The sequence below is a fragment of the Ptychodera flava genome, unplaced genomic scaffold (genome assembly GCF_041260155.1).
Source record: "Ptychodera flava strain L36383 unplaced genomic scaffold, AS_Pfla_20210202 Scaffold_29__1_contigs__length_4469600_pilon, whole genome shotgun sequence".
NCBI classification, from domain to species: Eukaryota; Metazoa; Hemichordata; class Enteropneusta; family Ptychoderidae; genus Ptychodera; species Ptychodera flava.
The window spans coordinates 605,477-630,613 of NW_027248351.1; the positions used below are offsets into that span (position 1 = coordinate 605,477).

The 25,137-nt window shown below is 36.0% G+C and overlaps 1 protein-coding gene and 2 long non-coding RNA genes across 9 annotated transcripts in view; 2 read left to right on the forward strand and 1 right to left on the reverse strand.

Moving 5' to 3' along the window:
• The window catches only part of LOC139127176 (myosin-3-like), a 182,777-nt gene that overhangs the window by 82,078 nt on the left and 75,562 nt on the right, over positions 1–25,137 (forward strand). For 2 of the 5 annotated variants that reach the window (XM_070693096.1, XM_070693097.1), the window contains one exon: positions 10,176–12,855. The exons of the other annotated variants lie outside the window; for them this stretch is intronic. In XM_070693096.1, coding sequence (XP_070549197.1) covers positions 10,176–10,477 — 302 coding nt within the window. In that variant the 3' untranslated portion in view covers positions 10,478–12,855. Of the gene's footprint in view, positions 1–10,175; positions 12,856–25,137 lie in introns of those variants that run through there. 5 annotated transcript variants of the gene reach the window in all.
• LOC139127200 (uncharacterized) lies at positions 7,154–11,813 on the reverse strand. The gene is made up of 3 exons (XR_011550952.1): positions 11,685–11,813; positions 10,487–10,576; positions 7,154–7,792 (listed from the first exon to the last, which is right to left on the reverse strand). It is a non-coding gene; the product is annotated as an uncharacterized lncRNA (long non-coding RNA).
• LOC139127199 (uncharacterized) overlaps positions 21,573–25,137 on the forward strand; it is a 28,202-nt gene continuing 24,637 nt past the window's right edge. Inside the window, exons 1-3 of one of the 3 annotated variants that reach the window (XR_011550950.1) lie at positions 21,573–21,748; positions 23,963–24,044; positions 24,521–24,675. This is a non-coding gene — a long non-coding RNA (uncharacterized lncRNA). Of the gene's footprint in view, positions 21,749–22,572; positions 22,653–23,962; positions 24,045–24,520; positions 24,676–25,137 lie in introns of those variants that run through there. The other 2 variants (XR_011550949.1, XR_011550951.1) reach the window with 2 other exon arrangements.

The window sequence follows — 25,137 nt, forward strand, 5'->3', positions numbered from 1 at the left end:
TTGGGATGAAATTTGCATGTTTGTATTTTTAGGGTATTTTTTCAGTTTTTAGTCAAAAAATCTTGTTCTCTGAAATCACTCGTCTGATTGCTATGAAACTTAATATTCATGTTCCTCAGAATGACCTGAGTCATGCTTTTGCAAATTGTATTGATATTGTCATATTTGTAATTTGGGGGCAATTTTCCCAATTTGTGATAAAAAAATTTTTTAATCAAAAAACTGCTGATTTGATAGCTTTGATACATGTATTTGGTATACAGGTATCTAAGATTAATCTCAATATAATGTATTGAAGGTATGTTGAAACTGGCAATTGGGGCAATTTTGCCTTGTTTGGTCAAAAAATTTTTCTCCTAAAACTTCTGTTCTGGTAGCTTTGATATCTAGTGTACAGATTCCTAGGGTTTATGTTAATTAGATATATTTAAAATTAGGATGAAATCTGCAATTTTGTATTTTGGGGGCAATTTTTCTCATTTTTGGTCAAAAAATTTGTTTCTCAAAATTTACCAGTCTGATGGCTTTGATATTTAGTAAACCGGTCCTTAGGGTTTTTGTTAATAAGATATATTGAAATTAAGTTGAAATCCGGAATTTTGAATTTTTGGGGCAACTTTGCGAAACTTTCAGTTTTACTGGGATATCTTTCATTTTGTATTTTTAAGATTTTTTTGGGTAATTTTATACCTACTGGAACTAAGAGTATATAATGTGGTGATTTAGTAAGCATTTGATATGGTAAACTGTATTTGGTGTTGAAATGCGGTAAAAAAATCCTGGCAGATTTTGAAAAATTTCCAAACAAATGCCAATAAAAAATTCAGCCAGAGAAGGTTTGACAAAAAGAAAAGGTGGGAGAGTGGGGAAAAAAGAATGTACAATGGATCGAATAAAAAAGATAATGTACCTCATCGATCTTCCAGACACCATCCCTTATCAAATGGTCCACCCCGATGTATTTTTGTGCACAATTAACCATGCAGTGTATTTTAGTTTAAGATGTCAAGTTAGGTAAGGATTTGAAAGGAACAGTCAAGTTCACCACAGTTTAACTTTATCTCTTGTGTCATCATCCTTGTGTAATTGGTTAAGTTTGTAAGTTGTTCCAGATGTGGATGTACCAGCTGTTCTGGAAGAAAACAATGTTTACTTTTTCCTGTAGGGTTTCTGAGTTGATGATTGTATGTTGAAATTTCTCCATGTATCTGGTGTATGGGCAAAGTGTAAACATTGATTGCATGTTATGTATTTCAGTCTATGTCAAATATTGTAAATGAAAAATCAAGAACAGTTTACTGTGTGCTTGTAAAAGATAACATATTTGTCAATACATAAACTGCCTTGCAGATTGATTGTCTTAAATATTATCACAGAAGTAGAAAAGGAAAAGAAACTAATCAAATTGCTGTAACATATTCACTCTCAGTGCCTGTATAGGCCTATACTTAACTATTTTATCGTTACATTCAGCTGTTTGTTATATCTTTATCACTCTCATGCACGTGGCGTCAATGTCATCACTCTGTGCCAGTCTGTGTATGCCAGTCTGTCTGTATATGTATGTCCATGTTTCATACAATGGTTGACTTGTTTTGATAACTATAAGGGAGCGAACAGTGATGTTGTCACTATTTTTATGTCAATTAGCAATGAGGAAGAAATACATAAATATACTTTTTTGTATATACCTCTGAAAGGGGCACACAGTCCATGTAGCCGACAATGAGATGCAAATGATATGCGGTCAAGGTCTTCGCTGGTTCTTCACTTTCTACTATTTTTTTAGTATTTTTTACAAAGGCACAGACTTATTCTACCTGCAACTTAAAACTGATAGTGATTTTGTAGCTCATTCTTTACTATTTTTCATAGTTTTTGGTAGCCGGTAACACACACTTCGTGTTCGTGTCGGCTACATGGACGATCTGCCCTGAAAGGGGAGTTCACTTCAGCTGATTTTTAGCTCCCATAGCCATATGTATATATGGCAATGGAAGGTATTCTTATAGGCTAGGGAAATGTCTGTATGTATATATGTCTGTATGTCTGTACGTCTGTACGTCTGTATGTCTGTATGTCAACATCAAAAACTCCAAAACCGCTGTACATTTCATCTTGATATTTGGTGTGTACATGGATGATGGGCTGTAGATGAGATTTTGTTCAAATAAAGTTGTCATTGCCAAAAATATGCAAATTAAGTGAAAAAATGTAAAAACAGACAAAATTGAAAAACTCAATAACCACTGAGCAGATTACATGAAAAATTAGCATGTAAGTACTTTGGGCTGACATGAAATGATTGTGCACATCTTGGGTCAGTATCTTGGACTTGCTATTTTTCATGAATTTCTTTGTAATTTTCTCCCATTTTTGGTCAAAAAATCTTCTTCTCTGAAACCACAAGTCCGATTCATTTGAAACTTGGTATGGAAGTGCATAGGAGTGACCTTTCCCAAATTTGGGCAAATCGTGGTGAAATTTGCATATTTTTAGTTTACACGTCCATAGACTCCCATGTATAAGGCCACGAAAAATAAAAATTTAGTTTCTCATCGTATTCATATTGCAAAAAGGATGCAGTGACACAATTTTTAGTCCCCACGGATGAAGTCCAGTGGGCTTATAGATTGGGTCATGTGCGTCCATCCGTGAGTCCATCCGTTCAAGCAGATATCTCGGATATTTTGACAAAATGTCATGTGACCTTGATGACCTTTGATCTCAAATATACATATTTGTCCATAACTCAGTAACCACAAGTGCTACCACCCTTCATATATGGTATGATGGGACACCTTATGACGCCACATATTGTACCTCATTAATTATGCACATATCTAATTTTGAGCGAGCCAATAGAGCTAGAGGTCTGATTTTTGGTTATATAGGGATAACTTAGCAAAACAATTTTTTTGACAAATATCACGTGACCTCGGTGACCTTTGACCTCAAATATACATATTTGTCCATAACTCAGTAACCACAAGTGCTACAGCCTTCATGTATGGTATGATGGGACACCTTATGACGCCACATATTGTACCTCATTAATTATGCACATATCTAATTTTGAGCGAGCCAATAGACCTGGAGGTCTGATTTTTGGTATATAGGGATAACTTAGCAATACAATTTTTTTGACAAAATGTCACGTGACCTCGGTGACCTTTGACCTCAAATATACATATTTGTCCATAACTCAGTAACCACAAGTGCTACACCCTTCATGTATCATATGATGGGACACCTTATGACGCCACATATTGTACTTCATTTATTATGCCCATATCTAATTTGAGCGCGCCAATAGAGCTAGAGGTCTGATTTTTGGTATATAGGGATAACTTAGCAATACAATTTTTTTGACAAAATGTCACGTGACCTTGGTGACCTTTGACCTCAAATATACATATTTGTCTATAACTCAGTAACCACAAGTGCTAAAGCCTTCATGTATGGTATGATGGGACACCTTATGACGCAACATATTGTACCTCATTAATTATGCGCATATCTAATTTTGAGCGAGCCAATAGAGCTAGAGGTCTGATTTTTGGTATATAGGGATAACTTAGCAATACAATTTTTTGACAAAATGTCACGTGACCTCGGTGACCTTTGACCTCAAATATACACATTTGTCCATAACTCAGTAACCACAAGTGCTACACCCTTCATATTTGGTATGATTGGACACCTTATGACACCACATACTGTACCTCAATAATAATGCACATATCTCATTCTGAGCAAGCCAATAGAGCTTGATGTCTGATTTTTGGTATATAGGGATAACTATAGGAGAGAAATTTTGTTGACCAAATGTCATGTGACCTCGATGACCTTTTACCTAAAATATATGTTTATGTCAATAAATAAGTAACCACAAGTGCTATGTCCTTTGTATTTAGTAGGATGGGAGACCTTATGACAACACACGCTTTACCTCATTAATTATGTACACATCTAATTCTGGGCAAGCGAATAGAGCTAGAGATCTGATTTTTTGGCATATAGGGATTAATTAGCAATATAATTTTTTTTTCAAAATGTCATGTGACCTCGATGACCTTTGACCTTGATTATACATATATATGCATATCTCAGTAACCACAAGTTCTATATACTCCAATTTTGATAGGATATTAGACCTTAAGATGTCACATCTTGTACCTCATTTATAATGCGCATATGTATTTCTTGGCTGGCCAATACTGCTAGAGGTCTGATCTTTTTTCCCGATTTAGAACCATAACTTAGACATGCCTCATGTGTTTCAAATTGGGAACAACGAAATAGACCTATGTGCCCATAGATCTCAACATATACAGTCCAGTGATACTTCTTAAGGTTCCAAGACAAGAAATTGACCATTTTAAACTAACAATTCTCTAGTGTTTAATAAGCTCAGAACCCCCGTAAATTGTATATTTTCGGAAAGCCTAGATATAGGGGAACATTTTGGTTACCATAGTGTCACCATTGTTTACATAACTATCACGTGACAGGTAATTTGCATATCCTTTCAAAAATCGGTTTTCCCTATGTTTTGTTTCAATGCTTTGAGATATGTGGCTGAAATTCATGTGAGTGCAAGCTATCCTACAGGTCTTCAAAAGAGTGTCTCAGAATTTTTTTAAACCTTCTTAAACAGTTTTTATGCCAGAAAACTTCCAGAGCAGTGAATTTTACCATAGTTGATTTCTTTAAAATTGTGCTCCAAAAAAAACTAAGCAAGATATAAAAAATCTGAGACACACTTTGAAAGAGCATTGTGACAGCTTGCATTCCAGAAAGTTTGAGTCAGATATTTTGAAGTATTGAGACAAAACATAGGGAAAACCGACTTTTGAAAGGTTATGCAAATTATCTTGTCACGTGATAGTTATGTAAACAATGGTGACACTGTGGTTACCAAAATGTTCCCATATATGTAGGCTTTCAGAAAATGTATACTTTACAGGGGTTCTGAGTTTATTAACTGTTAGAGAATTGTTAGATTAAAAAGGTCACATTTCTTGTCTTGGAACCTTAATGACCACATTTTCCTGCCCCATCAAGACTAATACTCCTATTACAAGTGGGGACTATGTCATTGTAAATGACTTGTTGAGTTAATGGTTGTATCACAGTATTGGATATATCTAATTCTGTATTTTTTCCATTTATATTCTGAATAAATACATTAAACATATTTCACTGTCTCCAGTACATTACATTTAAGTATTTTCACTCATGCACTTTATCCTTTCACACATGTTCAAATATCTGACCAGAGAACAAACACTAAATAGTCCAGGATGGGAGCTACAGTGTCATTGACGCTATTTTTACATTTTAAAGTCATAGTTTTGAAACCCACGGCCAGAAGTTGGCTGTTTTGTCACTGCAGACTATTGAATATTGAATGCAGAATACTGAATGTAGACTATTGAATGCAGAATACTGAATGCAGACTGTTGAATATTGAATGCAGAATACTGAATGTAGACTATTGAATATTGAATGCAGAATACTGAATGCAGACTATTGAATATTGAATGCAGAATACTGATTGCAGACTATTGAATATTGAATGCAGAATACTGAATGCAGACTATTGAATATTGAATGCAGAATACTGAATGCAGACTATTGAATATTGAATGCAGAATACTGAATGCAGACTATTGAATATTGAATGCAGAATACTGAATGCAGACTATTGAATATTGAATGCAGAATACTGAATGCAGACTATTGAATATTGAATGCAGAATACTGAATGCAGACTGTTGAATATTGAATGCAGAATACTGAATGCAGACTATTGAATATTGAATGCAGAATACTGAATGCAGACTATTGAATATTGAATGCAGAATACTGAATGCAGACTATTGAATATTGAATGCAGAATACTGAATGCAGACTATTGAATATTGAATGCAGAATACTGAATGCAGACTATTGAATGCAGAATACTGAATGCAGACTGTTGAATATTGAATGCAGAATACTGAATGTAGACTATTGAATATTGAATGCAGAATACTGAATGCAGACTATTGAATATTGAATGCAGAATACTGAATGCAGACTATTGAATATTGAATGCAGAATACTGAATGCAGACTATTGAATATTGAATGCAGAATACTGAATGCAGACTATTGAATATTGATGAAGTAGTAAACTCAGTTTATTTGGCCAAGACTAATCCTAATCCTAATACTCCAAAGAAATCCCTAGAGTTCAACAAAACTGTGCTTTTTACGGAGCCTCTTTCATGTTGTTTGACCTCTGCCATTCAATTTATATATGCACCCTGTGAAGGATCCCTTAATATCCTCGGTCGGCCTTTAAAGGGGAAGTTCACTACAGCTGGTTTTTACATATATACAAGCTTTGGGGTCGCTTATTCTGGAAAAGCCATTTTTATCATATATAACTTGCACAAATTTTTGCAAAAACAGACAAAAATGGTGGCGGAAGTTGCTGTTTGTGACAAAATATTTTGAATCATGGGAAAAAGTGTCAAGCTTGGTCCTTTCATCACGTGATATGGCACAGACCATCTTCCGACAGGTATAGCATTGTCATTCATGTTCACACCAGGCTGTGCGTATTTGCAAACCCATTGTTTATGTTATGCAGATACGCACAGCCTGATGTGAGTGTGAGTGAGTGGACAATGCCATACCCAGTGAGTGGACAATGCCATACCCAGTGAGTGGACAATGCCATACCCAGTGAGTGGACAATGCCATACCCAGTGAGTGGACAATGCCATACCCAGTGAGTGGACAATGCCATACCCAGTGAGTGGACAATGCCACACCCAGTGAGTGGACAGACAATGCCATACCCAGTGAGTGGACAATGCCATACCCAGTGAGTGGACAATGCCATACCCAGTGAGTGGACAATGCCCAGTGAGTGGACAATGCCATACCCATCAGAAGATGGTACCTGCAATATCACACAGTGTTCTTACCAGAAAAAAATGTTGTGGGACAAATTGTCCTTCTGACCCCTCCCCCCCCCCAAAAAAAAAAAAAAAGTGGGACAAGAGACAATTTTTGTGAGACAAGATAAATATGTTAAAAAGTCAAACTGCAAATGTGAACCTAATTCTATGCATGTAAAAAATAAAGGACTCAAATCATCCATCTTAACAACTGTTTTATTAACACTCAGAACACATACACTCAGTACACATCTACTGATAGAGCATATCAGTGCCTTTTAGTGAAAATTTTATGAGAATTTTTTCTTTCCAGTGTGAAAGTGCACTGTTAAAGTTGAACTTTTTCATTTCAGTGCCCTCTACCATAATAGCGGTAGTTGCTAGTAGTGTGTCCTGCCGTTCAGTACCAAGTCTGTTTCTGTCATATGTTATTATGTTGTTTTACACACTGAATCCCCTTTCACAGTCAGCAGAATGCTCTGGCAAAGTCATTGCCATGGTGGCTATCTTAATCAGGTTAGGAAACATATCTCTATTATGTGTGTAAATAAGAGATCACACTTTGTCAAAACTGTCCCTGGGATACTGCTGACACAACACAAGCTGCGTAATCTGGTTCCATTCTGATCTAGTATTCCTTACATCCATAATATTGACACTCTCCTTGCACTGGTCTCCACAGTCACCACCACCAGGGTCATTGTGCTTGGTGTATCCATAGTGGTCCACTAGCTGATCAATCTGCTCATTGCCCCAACAGTGAAGTTCCTCTGAGTTGAGAAAAGACAGTGGCCTCATGCCAAGTACACTGAAAGCAGACACCAGGTCTTTACTTTCCTGCAATGTATAAGGATAAGGATAAATTACACAGATAGTGACAGTGACAGTGACATATTGGACTCAGAGCTTTTTTTGCCGAGGAACAGGATGATGATGTTGTAATCCATGAAATTGGCAGCACCACAAGTGATGAAGAACTTTTGAACCTTCCGCGACACAGTATACAGTGTTTACAAGTTTTGGAAGAAGAGCAGAATGTTGGAAAAAGTCTCTTTTCCACTGATGTTACATTGTATCTAAGCACCAGTAATGGCCAGTGTTACAATTTAAAATTGGGTCTACTTACTCTAAAGCAATTCAGGGGATGGGGTGGTTGCTGGGTGGTGTCATGAAATTTTGTCATCTTAAAAAGAAAAGGTTCATCAAGTTTTTGATTTAATTTAATTTAATTTTTTTTTTCCTTTTTTTTTTGGGGGGGGTTCATTTATTTTGACTGATGCACAGGAAGGATTTGCTGGCCCAACCCCGGCCATAATAATTGAAGGCTCCCTAAGGTTATAGAAATATGTACATGACCTGGGAACTGGATAACATTATGGATGACGCACAGTTGACCAGAAAATTCCAAGAATATTGACTTCGAAATCACAAACATCATTGATAGTCAGTTTGCAAAGCCATTCCGGCCAAGGAGTGTAGCCATCTCATCATTTCCATGTGAATTGTTTGATTTGGTAATTTGAGTTGGCTCTGAACTTCCTGACTGTGGGCTGGTTTTGTGCTTGTCTGTATTAGAAATTAGTCTGTCCAGGGTGTCGGGCAAACATATTTTTCAGGCCCTGATACTAAATGCTGACCTAGACATCTTGCTATGTGATATGTAGTTACCCCTTTAATTATTGCAAATGACACTTAGCATCACCAAGCCTTTGATTCAGGTGCCTTGTCCAGTTTCATTCATTGTAAGCCATTCTCTTGGACTCATTGTCTTACTAAGAATAAAAACTGTTACTATGGTTACCTGTAATGCTTTAAGTTTATCAATGTATTGATACATGATTATAAAGTTTACTTCAGTCTTTAAACTTTTGTAAAAGAATCTTTGTGATATTTTAACCCTTAAAGGAGTTGTGAAGAAAAGCATAGTTTGAATATTTATGTTGCCATGGTTACTTGTTTGCACTACTGTACACATGTATTGATGTACAGAAGAAAATCTTGGTTGAAATGACAAGAAAGTTCAAACAAAAATTCACTGAAACTTTAACATTTACCATATATTAACACTAACTAATCTCCAGTGGAACAATACAGAATTTTTAATTTGTGATAAACTTTTAAACTTGTTGACAAAATAAGAATTTTTGAACAATAATTCTAAAACATTGCCATGGATACCAGCCTTACAATCTATAAGTCTTTAAATTCATTACGAATCATTAGAAAGTGTGCTACAGTATGTCAATATTTTCTGGAGAATAGATATTTAAACTGCTAATGTCATAAGGAAAATGTTATATTCCATTTTTAGCAATGGAATAAATTCCGTTGCCATGGCAACTAATAATACTGCAGTGCAGTAATGCATTGCCACACAATAACAGATTAACTTCAGTCTTACAACTTTTGTGAAAGAATTTTCATTTTTCTTGAACAACAAAACAAGGCTGTGAAAAGAGCAAATTGTGAATATTTATGTTGCCATGGTTACTTGTTATATATTACCATACTCATGCATGAATACATAATAAACAAGCTACTGTCAAAGTGTGATCTTTGGCGAAAAAATTTTGGAGCTACTGCATAAAATAGAAAAGTTATAAAGAAAAATAAAATATTTTGAGCCATTGTCATGAAAAGTGTTGCCATGGTTACAGTAATAAGTGAATAAATTCATATAATTGTAAATGATTGGTACATGGCTAAAATTATAGAAAAGTGCTAAATTGGAAGAATTTGAAATTTAGTTTAAGAAATTGAAAATATATGACAAAAATAATTATTTTGCCTACTTCAGCTAAAAATGTTGCTATGGAAACTTTACAAAATGACCAATTATTGAGAAGAATTTGCTAGAAAAATAATCTTGAAATAATTTAACAGAGCTTTCAAAAAAATATGGGGCAGTGAAAAGATTTTGAATAAAAATATGTTTCTTTTTACAGCAGAACAAAAGGTACTACAATGCATTCAACATTTTCACAAATTTGACCTTTGACCTTACTGCTAAAAATGTTGCTATGGTAAATTTGCTAAATGACCAATAATTGTGAGAATTTGTGAAAAAAATTAATATTATACTTTAATGTGAGCTTTCAAAAATTCATATGTGGCAATAAAAAATTGTTATTATGTTTATTTCTTTTTACAGCAGTAAGAAAAGTAAGCTGTGCAACAGGGCATTCAATAATTTTCACAAATGTGACCTTTGACCTTTCAGGTGACTGGTCAGTGACATTGGTCAATGGTCAACATCAAGGCCAAGGACAAAAGTTCAAGAGGCCAAGAGTTTTAGTCTTCCATCGTGATAAACTTGTGGTGTGTGACACTGGTAACAACATTGTACAGATATTGAACAAAGATTATACCTGTGACAAAGTCATAGGAAGCTTTGATGGTCATTTTGCAAAGCCATTCCGGCCAACGAGAGTAGCCATCTCACGTTTCAACCACTATTTCATACTTGATTTGAAAATAAACAAATTGTTGTTTGTGATGAAAATGGGAAAATTATCCAAATAATTACTCTACCTGAAAACATCAAAGTAGTCTTTGACCTAGCTCTGATGGATGACTTTGTTTTGGTCACTTGGAGTTTGACCTCTACGGACATCACAAGACCTGAGGACAGAGATGATAGACTGGTCAAGTACACTCAAAGTGGAGAGTATGTCAAAGAAGTTAATGGTCAAACTAGTGTCCAAACAAATTTCTTCTGGCCGAACTCTGTGGCTGTAAACAGCAAAAATGTCATCATGGTTTATGACCATGGCAATGAATGCATCAAGTGTTTTGACAGCGACCTGAATTTTTTACATCAATTCGGACAAAGTCAGCTACAGACACCAAGGACAGGATCAGTGATTGATGGAGGTGGATACATTGCTGTGGATGAAGATGATAATGTTTATGTTTGTGGTTACGTCAGAGTTCTTTCTACTGGTGACGTCATCAGAGAATGGATCGTAAAATATGGATGTGATGGAAAGTTTATCTGTGATCTTTTCAAAGGTCATGTGAGTTTACCCTTGTGCATTGCAGTCATGGGTGATAAAATTGGTGTTGTAGAGTATCTCAGTGACCAAATCAAAGTATTTTCCAAGTAGATAAAATACACCAACATGAAGTGTATGTCTACATGACATCAAAATGTCAGAATTTGGAGGAATTTTTTGAAAGGAATAATTTTGTGAGCGTTGAAGTTTGAATGCATTGCATTGACTTGACTGCATTGATGACAAGGATGTCATGGCAACAAGTTGATTGCAAGGTGATTTTTACAAATTTAGAAATATGGTTGTTGATAAAAATTGTGATTTTTGTCAGTCGATCCATCTCAGGGATGTTAGAAATCCAAAACGAGATGTTTTGTGGATTTATACATCAACAATTTTGACCAATTTTGTCATGGAGGTATTTGACTGCCGTTGTTCACAGCATACCCCAATGACAACATTGGTGAAAAATGTTTGTTGATATTTAAATATTGGCGTTATTCTTCATTTTGAAATTGAAATTTTGGATCGGACAAGCTTAGAGATTAGTCGCTCACTTTTTTATATACCGATGAAAACATTCTTTCACATTTTGTGAAATGTTCGCCGAAAATTTGTTCAACTTCTACAAGGGGTTGTCTACAGGCAGTGGTACAGATACACCTTCCATCACATCGCCATAAATATCTGGCGGAATATTCATTGTGTGTGCAAAATAAGATGAGATAAAATACCTGCATATCTGATGATGTTAATTTTGTTGAAATCTGTTGATATTTCCATCCGATGGAGGAAGATTACTCCGATTTATGGTTATAAACAACGACTTCAACCTTGGCGATCAACGCCATTCTAAGTTCTAAGTTCAAGAATTACGTTGAGGGCGTTGTATCCAGGTCGATCTCACTATGTCGAGAGAGGGGTCGACTCAGGGCATTTCTTCGGACTTTTATAGGGTAGTTTTGATACATTCACAGTGCTTTCTTCACAAGTGTATCGCTTTTTACTTGTATTTTCAATAGTTTTTAGACAGTTTAATAGTGTGCTTTAGGGAGAGAATAATCGGTCTCATTCCTGAGAAAGTGGTTGCTGCCGTATGAAATTACAATAGTGTCGAGAAACATTGTATCAAAGTTAGAGCAGTAACTAAGGACGCTTACATCCCAGACGTGCGTAAGATGTAAACAAACATGAAATGTGACACCAGCGTAGATCACGATTTATAACGTTGTCGTTCATTCCTTGTGAAGTTCATGAGAACAAATCTTTATGTCTTAGATTTCAACCCAACTTTTACCAACATGTACAGGAATAGGTGAGCGTCACCTCGTGATTTTGATATCTACAACAGCCATGTGATGATATTGTACGTTTATCTATACTGACTGCAGCATCAAGTTTTGATCCGAAAATTAAATACTTTGTACTCTCCTTCGTAAGAATTTTGTTCCGAGAAACATCACTGCTGTTTCAAGTAATAACCCATTTCACAGATATATATTTTTATGATGCATCATATTCCTTCAATTTTATTTCAGTCATTTTTTTTTTTTTGGGGGGGGGGGTAAGTTACGAAGACATTAGGCCTACAAATTTATTTTCAATACGTTGTTGTGTTGCTTATCGATGGAAATCAAGATATCAAAGTTCAATCTAAAGACGCAAGTCGTTTGAAAATCATTGCACAGATCGACTGTTCAGAAGATTCATTTGTCAGCCAGTACAATTTAAAATGTATTTTCCAGTACTGCAGTGTTGTAGGGGCAATATTTTTGTCTGATGGGAAGTCTTTCATAATCTTTCAAAAAATGTACGCAAACAAACAGTTTATTTTGAGTATATTCATGTTCTTGTGTCAATTAAATGATCTGAAATAAAAATAAAATAGTTTTATTTCATCGTTCATTTTTGAGTATCTGCATGTTTCATTGATCTTGGTTTTCTGAAAAGAATGGCCCAATATTGCTACGTTTGCCACGCAGTTCCTCCTGGTGTGTGGTGGTGATGGTGCCATCACTGTTTGAACAGGGGTCATCTCAGGTCACGTGTTTTCCACAAACTGCGTACACATAAAATCATCTGCCGTTTATCATTAGCATCAAGTTGATTAAACACTGTGGATGATGTGTTGTTGTTGGGGTCAGGTTACAGGTAGGTATTATTCAATTCCCAGAATTCTCTGCAATTTGTTTTATCTCCTGACAGACGACACGGATCGGTGTCATACTCATGGATCTGTTTAAAATTAGAACGAGGCTTTCTTGCATTTTGTGGCCACTGGCACGTTACATGCTTACATCATAGACAGTAGAAGTGAGATCGAGTGTATATGGTTATGTTCCAGGATGTGGTTAGATTTGAACTGTAAGATTTATTATGACTTTATAGATAATTTAGATACTGCACATGATACAGACACTAGTACAACGGCTGTAGAGTACACACCGTGGTAATACTAATAGGTTCGTAATGGCAGTGTCATTGTTCGAGTGTACACAGCTGAAGTCTGGCCGATATCGTCTGCTATACGAACGTACATGTAACTCTGACTTTTTATTTAACACCAATGTATCAGAGACAATTTTTTTTTTAAATGTTATTTAGAAATCTTACAAATCAAATCCGCCTCTCCTGGCGCAAATCAAGCATAAACGCAGGTTTGAGGTTTGCACATTACACAGAGCCCTTGTCATAATATACGTAATTTTATTTGACTGTTGAAACCAACTTGTTACTGAACTAGACACAATCTTCATTTGATAAAGAAATCTATACAGTTCCAATCCGATTACCATGCTAGAAATGTAAAATGTGTGGTGACTGTGGCAGACATGACCAGACGTAACACTCTAACAGACCGCACTGTTCACCGCTGTAGGAGTGGAGTATGTCGAGCGTTAGGGACTGCAATAATTGTAGCCCAAGGGCCGTGCGCCAGCTTTTTATGTGGTGTTGGCTGCCGGAAACAATCAAAACTAAATGCTTTTTATGTGACACGTTGTTTTCTACGAAGACAGCTGCTGTGGTATTTTCATGAAATTCTCCTGAAATACTTTAAACTTAAAGCAACACGATTGGAACTAATTTGGGATAATTGGATTTTCATCTATGTTGCAATATTGCAAATTACTCATAAAACAAGTGTGTCGTGTAAAAGAAAAGCAGGTGACATTACATTTGTAGACTAAATCGACATTACTTCACCATCCAATTATTCCAAATTATTTCCAATCGTGTTACTTGTCGAACCAGGACGGCTGTATTACGCGAAATGCCCGACCTACATTAATCATGATAAAGGACAAAAATAATTATAGCGCGTTTGCGCATTAATTTATCTGATGTGCTGCTAGTTTTTGTTTAGTTTTAAGAAAGGAAAAGGTTAATTTGATCACTATAAATGCTTTTTATGTGACACGTTGTTTTCTACGAAGACAGCTGCTGTGGTATTTTCATGAAATTCTCCTGAAATACTTTAAACTTAAAGCAACACGATTGGAACTAATTTGGGATAATTGGATTTTCATATATGTTGCAATATTGCAATTACTCATAAAACAAGTGTGTCGTGTAAAAAGAAAATCAGGTGAGATTACATTTGTAGACTAAATCGACATTACTTCACCATCCAATTATTCCAAATTATTTCCAATCGTGTTACTTGTCGAACCAGGACGGCTGTATTACGCGAAATGCCCGACCTACATTAATCATGATAAAGGACAAAAATAATTACAGCGTTTGTTCATTAATTTATTTGATGTGCTGCCGCTAGTGTTTGTTTAGTTTAAGAAAGGAAAAGGTTAATTTGATCACTATTACTGGACTCATAGTCTACCAGTCTGTGATTTTATATCGGCGGAGGGATTATTCATAAGTCATTCATGGCTATAGGCTACATGTAAGCTTAGGCAATGAGATGTACAACAACGCACGCTGTATTTTCGAGAGAAAGGATGTTTTTCCTCAATTTTCGTTTTTTTCGACACAAACATGGCACGTTTCTCCCCTGTAACTAAATTTGCAAGAAAAAAAAGCAAAAAACCCTCACAAACAAACAAAACAAAAGCAATAGGTTGGAGTGGGGAGCGAGTGTCGCCTGACGAACAGAATCAATCGTGCATTATGCTCCCATTGCAGATAGTCAGGTGGCTTAGCAACAAAAAACAGCAAGATCGTTACACGGATGACAAAAGTGCCAAATTTGCTACAGAGGTTCACATATGTGTGTAGATCAAAATTAGCTATTGCTCCAAAAATTTGGGCCACCGGAAAGGCTCGATGACGTCATAAATTCAAAATGGCCGCCATTATATTGCTTAAAAATGGTAAAATACGGTTTATTCAGCCAGTTTTCAATATTCTTTTGAATAAACTGACACAAACATTCTCAATTATAAATAAAACATTGAATTGACGCAAATTAATTATTATGATGACGTCATCAAGCCAAAATGGCCGACCAAATTCAAAATGTCCGCCATAACATTGTCTAAAAATTTTAAAACACTGTTAATTAAGTCTGTTTTCAGCATTTTATCACCTGGACTGAAATTAACACCCCAAATTACAGACAAAACATACAATTGATGCAAATTAATTCTTGAGATGACGTCATAAAACCAAAATGGCAACCGAAAGTTACAAAATGGACGATTATGAAGTTCACTGTGCTTGGTACAATAGCCCATTTACGTGACAAAATGATAGTTTAAAGGTAATGTACAATTTGTATTAATATTCCATAAACTCAAAATAAAAGATAAATGTATCAAAACTTAGCCAATAAGTTCAACACAAGTAACACACTTTTAAGATTATTGATTAGTAAACAATGGTCTGTGTTTGAAAAATCGAATCGATATAAAGGAAATGAAGGCAACTTCACACACTGCTTCTACCTTTGCTTGTGATACGGTATAGTGGGTAGATCAATGTGGTTTCGTGATAAGGGAAACATTGTGAGAAACCAGTGAATCGATAGTGCTTTGACCCTCGTAATGTGACCTTGGTCCCAGAAAAAAGGCTTTATGTTGGTGATTCCTCCTAGCGGCATTTCGGGCCAAAGTGGGGTCACTTCTTCAGTCACTTGAATGGTTTTGTATTCCCACATGCTCAGTTTAATGGTAGCAATTGTTCATCAAGGAGAGATGATAAGATCATTATGTTGTGGTCTGATTGTTGCGTGAAGTTTTGCTCAAATCCTTCATATGTACTCGCATTGTGTTTGAATGTTGCTTGAATGAGGGTATCTTGTATGTTTTTCTTCCTTTTATACGTTATTATAGGTTTTCTGGAAAACCATAGGCAGCGTTTAATCACCCTTCATTATTTTCCAGTTACTTATCAGTTTGATTAGGCTGGTTTTGATGAGGTTGTGCTGACAAGTTTTTTGTTACATGAATGATGGCTGACGTTTTGTGACATTAACCTTTTTTGATACAAGCTATATTTTTCTTTTTGTTATCTCGTTGTTGAAGTTTTTGAGTTGAGAAATTGACCTTTTTATGAAGTCCATATTGATGTTGCATGTACGAACATATCTGAGTAATTCACCTTCAATGAAGCATTTGAAGGTCGGTGGCAGATAAATATCGTCAGATGGCTTTGTGTAAGTTTTCAAATCGAGCCATGTCTCTCGATTGCGTGTCTGACATTTGAAGATTACAAGGTCCAGGTATGCGATTTAGTTGATAAAGTGTTCAATTATGGATTTCCAAGTTGAACGTAGTGTACAGGGTGTTGCACTCCTCGACAAATGTTCTGAATGTTAGAAGTTGATGTTCTATTCCTTTGTAAATCATGAAAATGTCACCTTTTAAATTTCCATACGAATATTTGACCGGATTTGGGATTTAATATAACTTTCTCCGTTTCATGGTATGTGATATCAGCTATTTCTGGTGAGCCCATACTGCATCCATAGATTTGTTTGTATTTTTCTCAGTTGAATTAAAATATGTTGCGTTTCAGAATAATCAACAGTAAGGCTTTCATGTACGTTGTTGGTGGGTTTTTTGTATCATATCAGTTGGCTGGTACTGTTTCAGAGTCCAACGCTACGATCGCTGCATTTATGGCTTCATTTTTGGCATGTTTTTCTACATTGATACAACGTCTAACGTTTGCTTGTTTTTTTATTGATTCTAATTAGTTAATGAAGTTTTTTTGTGTCCCTGACATACGTAAGTCATCTTTGCACGATTGGTTTTATGACAAAGTCTAGAAATTCCGGCATTTGGTTTATTTTCTCGAGCAGCCATTTCTATTGAGACGTTGGGTGATGATTGTTCCTTCTGCTTTGGTTTTGTGTATTTTGGTAGGAGATACCATCGTGGTGTACAAATTATTCTACTTATGGGAATGGAGAAACTGTAAATCACCTCGTCAATGATCTTCTTGTCGCAGATAAATGATTTCATATACAATATCCACTGTATAGTTAATGTCGCCAAGTGTAATAGTGTACATTTCGCAGCTGTCCATAACTTTCTTTAATGTCATTTGTCTTATTCACAATTGATATGCCTCTTCCTTTTTTGATGGGTTTTATTGATATGTGTTTGTTTTAGACAGATTGTTCGGGCAGTCTTTTCTGCTAGAGTCATGTTCTTTCTGATGTGGGTTGTGAATGGAATTTCCTCTATCGATCGAAGCCAAGTTGCTTCGAGACAGTTTTACAATTTTTGGGGTTTTCCGCTGTTAGTAGTGTCGAAAATGGACTTATCTTAGAACAGATGTCTGATTGATTGATTGTTTGCTTCTCATGATATTGCACAATCATATGATGCGAATAAATTTGTTGATATCTCATATGACAATTTTCTGTATAGGCACTTCGGAGTGGGAATAAATTTCAAGCCTTTGCTTAATGCTTTGATTGCAACATTTGTTAAGGTTTGATTTGTAAGATTGTTGATGAATCTGAGAATCTTTCTGAGTTCTTGTCTTTGTTTAACCTTCCATTTCTGTTTATGTTCGTCCTGTTTTTTTTTATGTTTTTGGTTTCCGAATAGCAAAACGAGACGAAAAACGATAGGCAAAGATGCTTCTCATAAAATTCACGAAAGCTGCAAAAAAGTAAGATAAGCTAGCTTCAAAAGCAAAACAAAAAGTCTTCTCTTTGTTCATAAAACCGAGACCAAAACGAAGGAGGACTAGGAGGAGAAAAGAGGACTATTGTAGCACAAAACTATGTGTCTGTCACCACACATCGAGACATAAAAACCAAGAAAATTCAACAAAAAAAGGCTTCTGAAACAAAGGAAGTAAAAGACAAATCACAAACATAAAACCTTTTTTCAGGACCAAGGTCACATGACCAGGGTCAAGGCATGATTTATTCACCGGTTTCTCGCCATGTTTTTCGTTATCATGAAATCACACTAGTATCGACCTACTCACTATAACGTAACACTTTCAAAGGTAGAACCGATGGGTAAGTTGCCTTCATTTCCTTTACAATGAATAAGTTTTTCAGACAGAGGCCATTGTGAAATAATAAATCATTTCGTAAGAGTTTGTAATTTGTGCTGAGGTTATTGGCTAAGTTTTAGTACATATATCATTTATTTTGAGTTTATGGATCATCAAGACAAATTGTACATTACCTTTGAACTATCATTTTGTTGTAAATGGGCTATTAAGCATCGTGAACTTTATAATAGGCCATTTTGTAATTTTCGGTTGCCATTTTGGTTTATGACGTCATCACAATAATTAATTTGCATCAATTATATGTTTTGTCTGTAATTTGGGGTGTTCTCAGTTCAGGCACTAAAATGCTTGAAACACGCTTAATTAACAGTATTTGAACATTGTCAGACGATAGTATGGGTGATATTTTGAATTTGGTTAGCCATTTTGGATTTATGACGTCATCATAATAATTGATTTGCATCAATTTTATGTTGTATTCGTACTTTGGAATGTTTTTGTCAGTTTATTCAAGAAAATCTTGAAAACTGCCTGAATTAGACGTATTTTACCATTTTAAGCGTTATAATGGCGGTCATTTTGAATTAATGACGTCATCGGGTCTTTCAGGTGGCCCAAATTTTTGAAACAATAGCTAATTTTGATCTACATATATATGCGAACATCTGTAGCAAATTTGGCACTTTTGTCATCCGTGTAACGATATTTTTGTTAAGCCACCTGACTAAGAGCTATCGTGGAGGTCAAAGAGGGGGTGTAAAAGGGCGCCCTCGTGAGTCATAAAATTCAAAATGCTATCGTTTTACATAGAACTTTCACGACGCGCCGGGGCAATCCCCGATATTGTTTTTATTAGAAACGGTACATCCCGTTTTACATCAAATCTGACCAAATTTCTTATTTTACCTTCTAAAAGGAAATTAATTAGTCTTATATAACAAACGACGTTTACGAGAAGTTGGGATCAATGTTGCCTCAAATTGATTTGTGACGCAAATCTAGAAACATCATGAACTCCGAATATCAGAGTACGAGTAGGCACTACTAGTATTAACACGATTGGAACTAATTTGGGATAATTGGATAGTGAAGTTATGTCGTTTTAACCTTCAAATGTAAGCTCATCTGCTTTTCTTTTTAACATACACATTTGTTTTTGTGGATATTTTGTTATATTGCAACATTCAGCTATATGGCATTTAACGCTTTTGAGAAATTTGAAAAATACGCTAATCCAATTATCCTAAATTAGTTCCAATCGCGTTTATTTTAATTTTTTCTCGGATTGACAATGTTTTAAAATTACCTTTTCGGATTGCTGATTGTTGATTTCAATGATTTACCTGGACTAGTTACCGTCGTATCATTTTTTTTTTATCAATTCAGTGGTGAAATTTTCATTGTCGCAGTAACATGCTAGTATAAACATTTCACAGTGACCCTCTCGTCGTAAATAAAACACCTGTTCATGGCAATGCATATACGCCGCGTTACAGCAATGTCTTCATCGAAATCAAATATTGAGGGAAGAGAAAGCTATCTTGTTCTTTGTCTTTACATTTGCTGATTCGTTCAGAGGCGACAGAATGCGTAGAGGTAGGCCTATAGAGACGGAGTCAAACTTTAAAGTTGATTGTAATATTAAGATTGCATCGAGAAAACCATCACGGACGTACTGCAAGCAAGGTTCTGTGACTGGCGGAAATGTCGATGTAGTTTTAAAGTGGTCAATATAAGCCAGGATTGTTAGGTGTTGAAGAATTCGAAGGACAGTGACAAGTTTTCAATTCACATGGTGAGTGAAACGCTTGTAATTTCCGAATCGAGAACCGAAGTCATTCGGAACACTTCGGATGTAAACAAGTACCAAGATGGCGGCTTCCGTGTGTATCCACCACGCGCATGGATATTCTCGGCGATCACCAGTTTTTGTTGGTGGTTGCAGGTAAAGACCAACACTTAATTCCACACAGGACTTGTAGCAGACTCGTTAAAAGTGAAGCGTTCCAGGTTTGTACAATCCGTGTACTTTTATCGACACAATCCAGCGTATATACATTGCGTACCATGCTGTGTTCCCGGCGTTATACGGCCTCCCGAACGCCAGTTCAGTTCAGTTAGGGACTGAATATCCGTCGATAATAATATCCCGTAATAGTTTTGAAGGGTTCGTTTTTAAGTGGGCAAAGCGTTCCATTCACTGACAATACATGGAAATGGAATTATTCCAGTCTGGTTTTTTTCTTCTGTAATTTGGCGCTGTGACCTCAAGTAGCTTTGTATGTGCATTTTTCGAAATCAACGAAGCAGCTATCAATATTAATCAAGATTTTATAAAATTGCAGCATATCACCTCTGACTCTGCGTGTTTCTAAAGTGGTAAGTCCCTGTATTGCCAGTCTGTCAGAATATGATTTCCCCTTGCATTCGCTAATCATGCTAATACTTTTCGTAAATCGTCTCTGGACCTCCTCCAGTGCGATGGTGTCTCTTTGTAGCCATGGTGACCAAGCCTGTGATGCATAATCAAGATGAGGCCTAACAAACTGCTTGTATAACCAGAGAAAAATGTCAGCTGAATGAAAGTGAAAAATCCTGCGGATCATGCAAATAACTCTGTTCGCTTTCTAACTGCTGCGGAGTACTGATGACTAGGAATCAAAGTATTACCAGGAACACAGTACAGCATGGTACGCAGAGCTAAGATAACACATAGCATGAAAGTAATATCGGTGAATACAGCCGCCTTCAGGAGATACTGTCAGTAAAAACGGCCGTGATGCAGACACAATCGTAGAGTGGAGTAAGGTGTACACTCAGTGTGACAGTTTTCGGACAGGGTTTTGCCCAAAGCCATTTCATAAATGACGAACAGTACGAAATCTTATTACCATACCCTTCGAAACTTTATTTTGTTTATCCTCAAACTGTAAACAGGACGGAAGTGGTCAAAGTTGCAAAATGTTTGACCCAACGTTGAGTGCGTTTTATAGTAATCAGAGAAAAAAGAGAGAGAGTGAAAGAGAGAGAGGGGTGGCATAGCTACTAGAGGGACTATTGCCAATAGCATTTACATTACACTACTATGTTAACACAAGGCTATTGTTTCTCATATTTTGTATTATCTCACCACACTTTTTGAATATAATAATTCTCTGTTTTCATCAAATTTCTTCCATAGAGATTGTAAAGACTTATGTACAAATAATTACAACAATGGTTTCCAATGCTACATTGGGTTGCTTTACGTCTCCCATTCCAAAGAAGATCTGTTGTCGAGGATCCTGAGAAGGTCATTTGTCAAGGTCATTGACCTTGCATTCAAAGGCTGATCTCAGTAAGACAGTTTGTACTCCACAAGGTATTTCATCATTTTCACATTCTTACACTTTCCTTAATGTTTATTTCTGTTCACAAGTACAAGGCAATGAATCCTTGAATTACATTGTGAACTGTGTAAGATATTTGTAGATATTTAGTTTGTTGTTTTTCCAAGTATAATGGGCTGTCCCAGAATGGGAACAGTGGTTTCATTAAGAGCCGGCAGCCGGCGAAATTGACCGCTTACTCTCACGATTTCGCCGGCTACTTTTTTGGAAATTTGAACTCTTTCATAGCTAAAATATTTTTTACCTTCTGAAATGATACGGACAAGTTTCACTAGCTGTGTAATCAAACTTTTCATTGTCTTTTATGTGAAACAAAATTTAGAAGACGAGCGACTACTACGATCGCCTTGTACTACGATGCAGCACGATCTTGCGTATACTGCCTCAATAAAAATCGGAATTGCAATTGACGATTCTATTGGCTACCTGAATTGCTGATTCCTATTTGGTGACATTTATATACGCTAATGAAAACGTGCATACTACACCTATCGGCCGTCGTTAGCTCAACTCAAAATGGTCGATGAACAAATGAAGACGGAAGTGATCGTAAGGTCAAGCTTCGCTGTGCGATCCTCGGTTTTGAAGTGGACAGAGAAACAAGAGAAGGATAATTTACCTGGATTTAAACTATTTTCGAAGGCAATGACCTGATTTTTTTCTCATGAAAAACTTTCCGATTACAGTTGGAATTTTAGTAAGCCGATGTGCGTTGCACTGCGGTAGGCGTAATTGTGAAGGAATATAACCAGCTGGATGTATGATATGTACTGCTCTTTGGTCTATCGACGCCAATAAGAACGTCGTCCAGAGTAGTTACAATATGATCAGACCTCTAAATTCACTTCAAGAAACATCATCAGGTTAAATCAAAATGTGAGTTTCTGAAAGTACAAATTTTCATATCCTATATGGAGGTTCTTACTTTGCATACCCATATAGTCAAATAACCTTGAGGATCTTTGATTCTATTTGCGAAATATGGTAATGATTGTCATTTTTTATCATTATTCGCTATATAAATTATCCTTTTTACCTCTCCAGAGGTATCAAAGTTCTTCATCTACAGATTTCCATACCAAACATCAGAGTTCTTAATTTTAAGCATAACATTATGAAAACTTTCATCCAGGATGGCATCAATAAGGGGGATTTCCCCCCTTTACCAGAAAATTTCGGGGGCATTTTACCAGTTCATGTGTTCTACTTGTACCTCTAAGGTGTGACTGGCACCATTTCTTGGAAGGGGGAGTGGTCCCTTGACAAATTAATTGGGTGCCAACATTTCAACAGAGGGGGTATCCCCTATCCCCCTGTCTCGATGTAACACTGTATAATATTATCTACATATCAAAATTATATCATTAATAATAGTGAATTATTATAGTTTACCTCCTAAAAGCATAGAGGCTCTAAAGACTTGTTTTCTTCGTTCAAATTATCGTCAACATTACCACATTTTATCATTTTTAATTATGAATTATCATATTTAGGCCTAATCTCCGAGACAAATGGCTTTTATAATATGAACACAAATTGCCCTGGAACACTGCTAACAATTCTCCTGAAAATACTAGAAATTCAAGTGACTGTGAGCTGTAAAAAGTAAATTTTAGCTCATTTTTCAGGGTTTCCGGCCTTCGGCGGGAGGGGGAACACCCCCTCCTGGACCCTCCCCCGACGACGACCGCTTTGTGGTCATGGCAGCTGCAAGCCGCCTACTTTTCCATTCTAGCCCCCTACTTCAAAACTTAATGAAACCCCTGTGGGAATCATGTTTTCAGCTAGCTTATATATTCTCAATGTGGCTGTGGTTTGTCATAGTAACAACATGTTTATTCAACTATGTGCCCGAGGGTAGGTGACAATTTGCGCCGAGGGTAGATAGTCCCTTGTTTAGGCTATAAGTGTTTTATTACATGCCTCTTACATAATTTTCACTCAAAATATTTAGGTTTATTGGCAAATGATAATCAAATGCTTATATCCACCTTTGACGAAAATCTATTACAAATGGAACGATTTCATCATCGAATGGCACAATGATATATTTCATATATTTTGCAGTTTATCAATTTTTTTCTGCAAAATTTTCCAAAAACAGGGTTTCCTTTGCAAAACATGAAATTTCAACATTTTTACATCAAAAAGTTGTTAAGTTGAAAATAGTTCTGGTTCACTTTCAGTCCAATGATGACTATGCGGCCCGCGACGTCATCGACGAGTTACCATTGAATCCTATGGAGCGTGTGACATTCGACATACGAGGTATGTATAAATTATAAATTTACTCATACCCTTATCCTAAATCTTGAAACAAAAATCAAGGAGAATGGTACAGCCCAATATATCATAGTTAGTTATTCATAAAAATTATTAAGATACTGCCAAGTCATAACAATGTTGCATTTTTCACAGCCATCAAAAAGTTGTAACTTTAGAAACCCTCTTTTTATTTTTGTGTGGTGTGGCCCATCAAAAGAAGAAAAATCTTGCAAAATCAAATATGGTTTTCGAAATGATCAAAACATTTTGGAGTCATAGAATAGCTTCAAATTCAATGAGTTACCACAAACTAATGTTACTGATATTGTGTCCATGCATTATAGTGTCACTGTAGTTAGGAATAATTCATGTCATAAAATCTGTAATGTAGGGATAGATGTTAGAGTAGGTTTTGTGAGTAAGTGTTGTAATGTTGTGATGTAATTAATTTATTCAGTTTATTCTGTTCCTATTCACAGGGGATCAGCTATTGCAAGAATGGTTGGAAACAATGAAAATTGTGTTGACATGTGAGTATAGGAAGAAACCAGTGAATGGGAAATATTGACAGAAATCATAAACATGGTATGAAAATGTCAAATATCTACCAGTCTTCAAGATGACACAGAATGTGGTAAGTGTTGTAATGTTGTGATGTAATTAATTGAGTGAACACCTCTGTTGTTTGTGTTATCCAAGTACTTCATGTGTCTGTACAAACAAGGTGAGTGTATCAGACAGTGAAATGGTGAACTCAAGTGAAAGGACTCTACCACAACTTCAGCAGCCATAGCTTTCTGCTGAAATCAGTTTTATCCATGGTGAGATTTATTCTGATGATGTCAGTCATGACATATTTTTATCTGCTATAAAACTGATCATTTAGGTTTTTAAGTCTATAGTTACAACATGTATACAACATAGCAGGTTGGTTATTTATCCAAGATAAAAACAGAAAGGGACAAGATTAATCAGATCTTCATTCCTGTTTGTAAGTCCTAGTTACAACATGTCTACAACATAGCAGGTTGGTTATTTATCCAAGATAAAAACAGAAAGGGACAAGATTAATCAGATCTTCATTCCTGATATTTCA